Source organism: Cephus cinctus, unplaced genomic scaffold, assembly GCF_000341935.2.
Source record: "Cephus cinctus unplaced genomic scaffold, Ccin1 Ccin1_scaffold1003, whole genome shotgun sequence".
Lineage (NCBI taxonomy): Eukaryota > Metazoa > Arthropoda > Insecta > Hymenoptera > Cephidae > Cephus > Cephus cinctus.
Window position 1 is genome coordinate 63,476 of NW_014333546.1, and position 10,808 is coordinate 74,283.

The following is a 10,808-nucleotide window of genomic DNA, read 5'->3' on the forward strand; positions in this document are numbered from 1 at the left end:
CTTCAGGGCAGCGTACCGTCGGATTGGCACTCCACAATTAACCAATCAAAATAATTCGCGTCGACATATCTATATATATTATCGATATATTTTTCGTAAGGATAGTTTAAGAAATCGCTTGATACTATAACCTTTAATATTTCTCAAGCCAAAATATCTTGTTCCACTTTTCAAGTCTCTTCCGTAAGATTTAAAAAATTACCATGTCTTAATTTTATCCAACTCCCTTGGGAAAGAATTTGACCTATAGAGGATTAGTTGAGGTCGGGCTGATTAACGTCTCGTTTCTCGGAGAAATGACTCGCCAGGCGCTGTTGCTTTACGTTTGTTCCTTCGAAGGTTTTAAGGTATTTGGCTAAAGGGCGAGAGCCAAATGGAAAATCTTATAGGATCCATAAAGACTGGGAAGCATAATAAAAGTTGGGGTCTTATACTGCGAAAGCGCGAATATAAATTGTTTCAAAAGGAGACCAAGTTTTCTTTATTTTTGCTCGTAGCTAGAAGACTTTATTTTGTGTGAAACTTCCACTTGAAAAATAAGAATTAAAAATTACATAATGTATGTACACGCATTTACTATCAAAGTCTTTTAATCCTTACATAACTGAACATTTACTATATGAATTTAAAAAGGTTGGATCTTAAAAAAGCGTCCAAGCATAATACGCTGAGAAAAACGAATTCTCTTTGAATGGCAACGTAAAAACACATAAAAAGGACGTTACTAATTTTCATGCCGCTGAATATTCATATTCATGCATAATGCATAAATTAATAAATATTGTAACTTGTTCGAAAGTGCAATTTCGTGTGCTCCTTAGGAGTTTGCGAAATGGGATGTAGGTAAGTGCTCAGGACTGGCAATTTTCGGAACTTAGGCGACACAGGATTATATGATAACATAAAATCAAGTAAATTTATTATCGATAACAAGTACAACAATGAATGGTAGTTTGTAAATGATAAATGTCAATGGTAATGGGTTCCATGTCACATTGATACAACGTCAAAATATTACGCCAAAATGACGCACGTGAAAACAAAATAAAATACACTAAAATAACACGATTAAAAATAACAAACGCCAAAACAACACATTTTTAAATAACACTAACTACTCAATGAATTACTTTAAATAACACGAACAAACTAACCAACCTAACTAACTACCTCAAGAACCCAAAAGAACCTACAGAATCTAAAAGCACCTAAAGAACTTAATGAATGCGGGCTCCGCTTGCAAGTTATATTTGAATCAGGAACACTTGAATAACTTCCCATACAATAGAGACTAAAAAATTTCAACAAGCAGTCCGAGATGCCAAGCTCACGCGTTTACAATAGCGGATAATTAATGCCTCTCTTAATTCTGGTCAGTATTAAAGCCGAAATGAAATGATATACAACACGCACTATGCCGCTGAAGTTTGTAACAAATCAAAAAGGGAAACTCCTTCTAGTGGACAACGGCTACTTTTATCAAAAAATTCGTGCCAGAGATCAAAAAGTTACGTGGTGTTGTGTACAGTACAATCAATTAAAGAAGTGCACAACACTCATATACACAACAACGGAAACAAAAGATGGTAAGCGGAGAAATATATATTTATTGAAACATACAAGCATTTTAGTTATTTAATTTTTATTTTAGGGGCTCTGTTGACACGCGCGGAGCACAATCATGCACCGAACCAAACAGAAATAAAAGCTCGGCGGGTAGTGGAAAACCTAAAGAAACGAGACATAAAATCAGCCGAACCAAGAGCAGCGATTATTATCGCATCTGTAGCCACCGTATCAACAACAGGCACAGCATCTTCATTACTTAGCACATCGCAGCTAACACGTACAGTGCATCGAACAAGAGCCAAAGCAAATCCGCAATTTCTGACTCCAACATCACGCGGCGAGCTACTATTCATCGATATAATATATACATATACAGGGTGTCCCAGAACTACTTTTGGACCGGAAAGTGGGCGATGGCTGGAGGTGCCCTGAGTACCCTCCCGCAAACCGTTTGCCAAAATTCGCTATAGTTTTTAAATGAGAAGCATTTAAGTGCGACCAATCAGAATGAAGGATTTCCGCGGATTCATTCGCGGATGCCAAAGATTGCTGCTTTGCAATAGCTTCCCACAAATTCCGCGCTTAGCAATTGTTTCATAGCCCGAGCGAGCGTCATAGGTTTCGTTGACAAACTCCCAATATGGGCATGGGCGTGACTTAGGCTGGCGCAGCAGCTACACGTGCAACGCGCGATCGGCAATTGTTTCGGGATATGCATTCAGCCAGACAAAAACCGGTACACGGTGTCCAAAACGTCATGCACTGAAAATACCGATTCTTGGGACGAAAAAAAGGGATACGTGTCTTTGCGTTTCGCTCCTAATCTATTTTCCTATTTACGTATTTTTTACAGTCTCCAGAATCGATGAGTACTCTATAACTTTGAAATCAGCAATCGCGATGTATGTAGGAATATTATCCTGTAAGTTATATCTTAACGTTATGCTTAAAAATGTTATTTATGTTGATCAAAGCGCCATCTGAAGTAATACTTGAGAAACGGTGGGTGCTAGTGTCGAGCGAAAAACAACAAGACTAATAGAGTCGTTGTACGTCGAGCACGTTGACAAGTTGCTTAGGTGATAATACTGATCATCGTTGAATGTTCTGTACTTTGTCTAATTAATAAACCTGGCATTAATACAATTATGTGTTTCATTGGGAAGTAATTCCCACGCATACATATATACAAAAACATTAAAAGATGAGACGTTTCCTTATTTGCGCAACGAAAAAAAAACTTAGAATACCTAGCAGTGTGTAAGCATTGGCTCTGTGATGGCACATTTCGATCAGTACTCACAATATTTACACAGCTTTATATGATACACGGAATGGTAGATGGCAGAGTGCTTCCGTTTATATATATATATATTGAGACGTTTCGTGATTTTTGAGTGTTAGGAATCACGAGACTGTTTGTAGGGTTTGTGCACTGGGCAGGCGTCTTCAGAAACAATTTCAACACTGGAGTTTTTAAAATAATAAAATAATTATATATTGTCCTATAAATTACAGACTAGGTATCCTTAATACTCTATTTTGCTCTCTCTCTCACACACATACACACGCTTTACAATTGTCTCTAGCTTGCCTGTAATACCACAGGCGACAAGAAGTGTTTTTGTTTACTTTATTATCTCTGCTAGCCTTTTGGATTGGAGAGAGGTAGCTGGAACCACGATACAGCAGATTGCACAATGCGTCCGAAGACTGTGGTCCAGTTTAGGGTTAGGACGATAATGCTTCTGGACCCACAGATGATCACGATGATCCCCGTTCGCCGAGCCAAGTATCTTTGGGTGGGGATGAGAGTGCCAAAATACAGCAGAGTGCACAATGCGTCCGAAGACTGTGGTCCAGCGGAAAATAAGTGTCGTAAAGATCAGAACCCACAGATGGTCACAATGACCCCCGTTCGCTGTATCTTCATTTCGGAAGGGTTTTTGGTGATGTGAATTCTGGAGAGTTGCTGACAGCGTCAGCACTCTGACGTTGCTGCAGGAATTCTTTTTGAGGAGTGCAGGTTTCTTAATAATTGAACTTTCTATTGCTTCTACTGCTTCTTGTCGTCTAGTGGTGTACAAGTATCTAGTTGATTAGTCTAGAGAGGCACGACTGAATCGAATGAATTCCTATCGAGGAAGCCGCTGCTTATATCCTCGGTAGGAATACGTTAAAACTAGTGGGGATAACGATTTTTATCCACCCGAGGTGTTAACGTCGCTTTTTGGATTCAATATTTTAATTTACGATTTGATTTGATTGTTTGTCTTCAGAAACAATTTCAACACTGGAGTTTTTAAAATAATAAAATAATTATATATTGTCCTATAAATTACAGACTAGGTATCCTTAATACTCTATTTTGCTCTCTCTCTCACACACATACACACTTTCAATTAGCGGTTTTCTTTCAGTACCGGCTTACTGGAATTTCTATTGTCTTCGCCCCGTGCCGGCTTATAGTGTCTGGGCACTTGTTTGTTCTGATTTTAGTCTGTCGACTGTATTTCGGATTCTAGGAATGTTAAAGGTAATAATTTCCAATATTATATCCTCATGACTGTCGCTGTGACTAGTCTCAAGGGAATTATGCAATATTAGAGAATTAAAGGTCCTATATTCTCTTTCCTTTATCGGCGTCGCTGTGAGAGGTCGATAGGATTCTTGAGGAAGTCTAGGATTTGAGGAGTTCTCTCAGATACTGTTATGCACATCCACAGTGCGCTATGCACCCTCATGTGGGGCTCTTGACGTATCCATCATCGAGAATGGGTGATCGGGAAGGACAAAGGATAGAGGATAGGGGGGTATAAGGGTGGAACGTTACAATATATATACATATATTAGCACCCAGTAAAACTCGTCGTATGTACACCAGAATACTGCAAATATTACAAGCGACCGCATCGAATCTGAGTCCGGATGTGATAGTCGTTGCCTTCTAAGAAAGTTTCATAGCTACTGCAAGTGCAGTTTTCCGAAATGCAATCATACGAGGCTGTCATTTCCACTTCGGACAGTGCATATGGCGTCGTATTCAAACATCTGGACTGCAGTAGTTATACAAGCAGAGTTCTGGATACAAATTCCTGCACCGACATATTACCGACCTGTGGGTTCTCATCCGTGCTAAGTTAGGCACGTGGTGCCCCCTAGGTTAGCGACGTTGGCGCCCCCAGTGTATGGTAAGTTAGGGTGATTGGGCCCCGTATGAAAGATTTTTGCTTACCGACGGCACCGAAATTTTTTCTTTGAAGAGGGTGCTGCGCGCGCGCAGTAGTCGACGGCGCCGCCCCTTCATCGGCTGACGTCATCGGAAGGGGGCCCTAGGTTTACGGCAGGTATCAGGGATTTTACGGCAGATTTCAGAAATATTACGGCAGATTTTAGGAATTTTACATCAGACGTAATTGAGTACATTGACCTTTTGTACGTTACCGAATTTTCTACTTGCGATCCCGAGGCAGCTCCTACCCTTTACACTTCCCCGCAGACTAGCATGTAGAGTCGGTGGAGATCAAGTATGTCACCGAAGAATTGCGATGACATTTCATCATCGTCATAACCCCCCTGTTCCTCTCTCGCCTTTTTCACCCCTATCGTTCCGCTACGATACAGTGGCCTTGGAGAGACGGTAAACATCAAAGGAGGTGTCGAATAACCCTTTATACGTTGCCGAAAAAATTGTTTAGAATAATTTAATGTGCACTATTTATTTGAGAAGAATTGCGCATCGAGACGGTGGCGGATCTTTGATGCCAAAGAATTTAGCAAGTTCCGCTACGATACAGTGGCCTTGGCGAGACGGTAAAATCAAAGGACATTTCAAATTACCCTTTGTACATTGCCGAAAAAATTGTTTACAATAATTTAATGTGCACTATTTATTCGAGAAGAATTGCGCATCGAGACGGTGGATCTTTGATGCCAAAGGATTTAGATGTCACCGAAGAATTCCGATGACATTTCATCATCGTCATAACCCCCCTGTTCCTCTCTCGCCTTTTTCACCCCTATCGTTCCGCTACGATACAGTGGCCTTGGAGAGACGGTAAACATCAAAGGAGGTGTCGAATAACCCTTTATACGTTGCCGAAAAAATTGTTTAGAATAATTTAATGTGCACTATTTATTTGAGAAGAATTGCGCATCGAGACGGTGGCGGATCTTTGATGCCAAAGAATTTAGCAAGTTCCGCTACGATACAGTGGCCTTGGCGAGACGGTAAAATCAAAGGACATTTCAAATTACCCTTTGTACGTTCCCGAAAAATTGTTTACAATAATTTAATGTGCACACACACACACACACACACACGCACACACATTAATGAAGGGATAGACAATTAGAACCGTTGTCGATTTTAATGAACATGTTTTCGCATCGCTTTTAATATTATTATTATTATACCTAAAATAGGTAATGATGAGGGGAGCTCATGCATTAGACTTATAAAAGACTTATAAAAGACTTATATTAGACTTATAAAAGACCGCTCGTGATGTAAAGCAACCATTGACGTTCGAACCTCATCGAGCGTACTTGATTGTAAATGTTTTTAACGAGGGAAAAATGGATTCTGCAAAGTGTAAGAAATTGATTAAGATTATGGAAGAAGCATATAAACTGCTCAAGAAAGAATCATTGATTGTGGAAATTACAAAGTGGACAAAGTTTGGTACTCAAAATATTCGACTTCTGAACAAAATTCTGAGGAACGTTGCGCTTACGAATGGGGAGAAAACCAAAATCCTGACAACCATTGGAATACTAAAATCGTTGAATGAAAAATTTAAACAGCACCTTCAAAAAAGGGGTGAAGGAACTGTGAGAGAGAGAAGAAGTGACAGAGTACGTTGGGATGACTTGGAATCAACCTTCAAGGGAAGAATAAAAACGGGAGTGAAAGCAAATTTGCGACACAAGGACTTGAAGCGCTTTCTGGAATATTCAAGAAAACTGTTCGCTGTTAGAGTAAAAAATGCGCTCCGAAAAGATGGAAATTTCAAAGTGAACGTCGTTTTGTCCTGTAAATTCGAGACTATGAAAGGCGGTGAGCTTATTGAAGATCTAAAGTTCTTTAATACGAAAAACGAAGTAATTCTATCATCCACGGAGATCAATGAATGGTTCAATGTCAATGTACTGGAAAAATTATTAACTAAAATCGAAGACTTCCAAGAAAAAGAATCGAGCTGGTCGTTGTTGGAAATAATAAACTTGGCGGTAAATATCAACAGATATATACCGATACATGGTGGTCTGTCGACATTCATCGAGTTGCCTAAGAACGTGCAAAGTAAGAAAGCAGTCGTGAATATCAGAAACAACGATCCGTATTGTTTTCTCTGGTCCGTTACGGCAGCTCTTCATCCAGCTAAACAAAATGTTCAAAAGATCAGTTCGTATCCACATTTCAGCTTAGTACTAAAGTACGAAGGTATAAATTTTCCTATTGGCTTGAAGGACTAACGAGCCCTGAAATTCACCCCCGAAAATCGTTTTTTCATCATATCTCGACTTCTAATTAATATTTTTTTCAAAAGATCAGTTCGTATCCACATTTCAGCTTAGTACTAAAGTACGAAGGTATAAATTTTCCTATTGGCTTGAAGGACATTCCAAAATTCGAAGCGATTAATGATTTAGTGATTAACGTTTACGGTATAGAACGCGATGCGAATAAGGATGGTAATGAAATAGTACCACTTTATTTAAGCCAACACAGATCAAATAAATCTCCAATTCATCTTCTGATGGTGGAAAGTGAAAATGACGTCGAAAGTGATGATGATGATAATGATGATGATGATAATGATGATGATTTGAACATAGAATTTTTGTCAAAAAGTGTAATTTACCATTTTGCTTGGATCCGAAATTTATCTCGACTGCTAAGTTCTCAAATTTCAAAACATAACGGTCATATTAGACTGTGCGATAGATGCTTGTGCCATTTCCACACTGAACACTCTTTCGAAAAACATAAACTCGATTGTGCGAATATAAATAAGTGTAGAGTGATTTTGCCAAATGATGAGGAAAAATTGCTGAAGTTCAAAAATTACAAGTATCAGGAAAGTGTACCGTTCGTCATTTATGCTGATATCGAATGTATGTTGAAACCAGTTGTAAATGCGTCCAAAGCATCAACCACGATACTGTACCAAAATCATGTTCCACACAGTATCGCATATTACCTAAAGTGCGCCTTTGACGAGTCTTTATCCAAATTCAAAATTAATCGTGGAAATAATTGTATCGAGTGGTTTATGGATGAACTGCAGGAATGTAGTGACACCAATTCCAATACAATATAACTACGAACGTAGGCAAATACACGGTCGGTAAGATTATTTGCCCATCGACTTTACCGATACTACTCTTACGCAAGGACCCCCCCAACCCGACCCCACCGATTTCAATAATTTTTTGATATGTTGTAGTACTCGACAAAATAAGAGACACGTATTTTTTTTTGTGCTGACATCCACTTTAAAGGGGTGATAACGAGCCCTGAAATTCACCCCCGAAAATCGTTTTTTCATCATATCTCGACTTCTAATTAATATTTTTTAATAAAACCAAGTGGAAAATATTTGTCATAAGAAGTCGAAGATATGAGGTTTGTTAATGACCCAAGGGGTTGCAACCCTTATTTTATATTTTGAAAAAACTATATTTTTTATGCTCTTTTTCTGCATAAAAACCGGGGTATGCGCTCAAAAAAATAAAGAAAAGCGTTTCCGTTAACTCCATCAAATATTTCAGTTGGGGTGTTTCAGGATTTTTCAAAGGGATAAAAACCACCCCTAAATTTTACCCCCGAAAATTGTTTTTTATCATATGTCAGATTCTAATTGATATTTTTTAATAAAACAAAGTGGAAAATATTTGTCATAAGAAGTCGAAGATATGAGGTTTGTTAATGACCCAAGGGGTTGCAACCCTTATTTTATATTTTGAAAAAACTATATTTTTTATGCTTTTTTTCTGCATAAAAACCGGGGTAAGGGGTCAAAAAAATAAAGAAAAGCGTTTCCGTTAACTCCATCAAATATTTCAGTTGGGGTGTTTCAGGATTTTTCAAAGGGATAAAAACCACCCCTAAATTTTACCCCCGAAAATTGGTTTTTTATCATATGTCAGATTCTAATTGATATTTTTTAATAAAACAAAGTGGAAAATATTTGTCATAAGAAGTCGAAGATATGAGGTTTGTTAATGACCCAAGGGGTTGCAACCCTTATTTTATATTTTGAAAAAACTATATATTTTATGCTTTTTTTCTTCATATAAACCAGGGTATGTACTCAATATTTATTAATATTTTTTAATGAAACTATGATTAAAAATTATTTTTATAAGATTTATTTCTTTTTCTTCTCTTTTTATAATTAATTGTAAGTCACAGTATTTTATTCTTCAAAGTGTTGACAATAATGATTATCTTCAAAAAAGTGCTTAAAACATAAAGACTTCATTGCACTTGCAACTCCTTCAACTGCTAATGTTCTTCCAGAATGCATTTCTAATTGGAACCCACTCTGATCTGAATTATATAAATTTTCAATTCCAATTGATGATATAGAAGATTTCACATCAGCAACAAACATATCAGCCATCATTTGGAGGCCTAAAGTATTTTCCAATGTTTTCCTAGTAATAAATTTATTTATTTTTCTAGACACTATTCTGTGAGCCTTTTGGAATTTCGCTAACCAATTTTTAGAAGCTTTAAATCTTACATCTTCAGATCCAATTTCTTTTTGAGCTTGTAACGCCCATCTCCGTATATCGTGATCGTGAATAATTAAACCACTTTCAACAGCAGCTTTAAAATTATCAAGTGTGTATTGACAAATCCGTGCAATTTTTTCTCGGTACGTGCCACCTTCATTAATATTGTGAGCTCAACGTTTGAGCTGACTGATTGATGAGACTTTTCTGAATCTTCTTTACGCTGTTTCAATACTTAAGTTTTCTTTTCCCACTTCTCCAATATTCTACAGCTTTTTGTTTGTAATCAAAATTGATGTCTTCAGTATCTTTCGTACACTGATTTGTTGGTGCAACGTCAGGATCAGGAAAATGATGTTGAACTTCATCCTCAACTATTTCACCATCACAATCCTTATATTCTTCCTCAAAATCCAAAGTATCCTCAAAAATCGTATCAACTTCATTGAAGTCATTTGCTGCATCGATTAATATTTGTTTCAATTTTTCTGACAACTCAATTTCTTTATAATTCGTCACACTATTGGGTATTTGTAAAGTTTGAAAATACGCTAGTAATAAATTCACTACATTTAAGGGATTAATCTTCATCTTTGAATCTAAAATATAAACATTAAATAATAACTCTTTATTACGAAGATTAATAGGTGTAGAAATATAAATTACAAAATACTCACATAACTACCTAAAAATTAGATAATTGGTTGTAAAAATATCCACACCACGTATGATATATTATAATGTTTTGTGTTTAACAATGACAGATATATATACATATTCTTATGACAAATATTTTCCACTTGGTTTTATTAAAAAATATCAATTAGAATCTGACATATGATAAAAAACAATTTTCGGGGGTAAAATTTAGGGGTGGTTTTTATCCCTTTGAAAAATCCTGAAACACCCCAACTGAAATATTTGATGGAGTTAACGGAAACGCTTTTCTTTATTTTTTTGAGCGCATACCCCGGTTTTTATGCAGAAAAAGAGCATAAAAAATATAGTTTTTTCAAAATATAAAATAAGGGTTGCAACCCCTTGGGTCATTAACAAACCTCATATCTTCGACTTCTTATGACAAATATTTTCCACTTGGTTTTATTAAAAGATATTAATTAGAAGTCGAAATATGACGAAAAAACGATTTTCAGGGGTGAATTTCAGGGGTCGTTTTCACCCCTTTAAAGTGGATGTCAGCACAAAAAAAAAATACGTGTCTCTTATTTTGTCGAGTACTACAACATATCAAAAAATTATTGAAATCGGTGGGGTCGGGTTGGGGGGGTTTCCTTGTTAGTTATGCATCTTCGGAGATAGTTTTCGAAAATATCTCTTTATCGATACGCGGCTATGCTGCCCTGATACAATATGTCTTGGTTTCTTCCTTAAGGATTCCCCTGGTATGGAGTCACGGATGGTGTTGTCAGTGATGTCCTCTGGTTCCGACACATCCTCTGTGTCATAGGGTTTCCAGGTTTCCCGAACAGACG

The 10,808-nt window shown here is 37.2% G+C and overlaps 1 protein-coding gene across 2 annotated transcripts; it reads right to left on the bottom strand.

The window, feature by feature from the left end:
- Positions 1-9,137: 9,137 nt before the first annotated feature.
- LOC107271618 lies at positions 9,138-10,073 on the bottom strand. 2 transcript variants are annotated; one of them, XM_015747825.2, is made up of 2 exons: positions 9,993-10,073; positions 9,138-9,914 (listed from the first exon to the last, which is right to left on the bottom strand). In XM_015747825.2, the coding sequence occupies exon 2, from the start codon at positions 9,904-9,906 to the stop codon at positions 9,544-9,546; it is 363 nt and encodes a 120-aa protein (XP_015603311.1). In that variant the 5' UTR covers positions 9,907-9,914; positions 9,993-10,073; the 3' UTR covers positions 9,138-9,543. The 2 variants fall into 2 exon arrangements, with proteins under 2 accessions (XP_015603311.1, XP_015603312.1); XM_015747826.2 differs by having other exon boundaries at positions 10,001-10,029.
- Between the last annotated feature and the right edge of the window lie 735 nt (positions 10,074-10,808).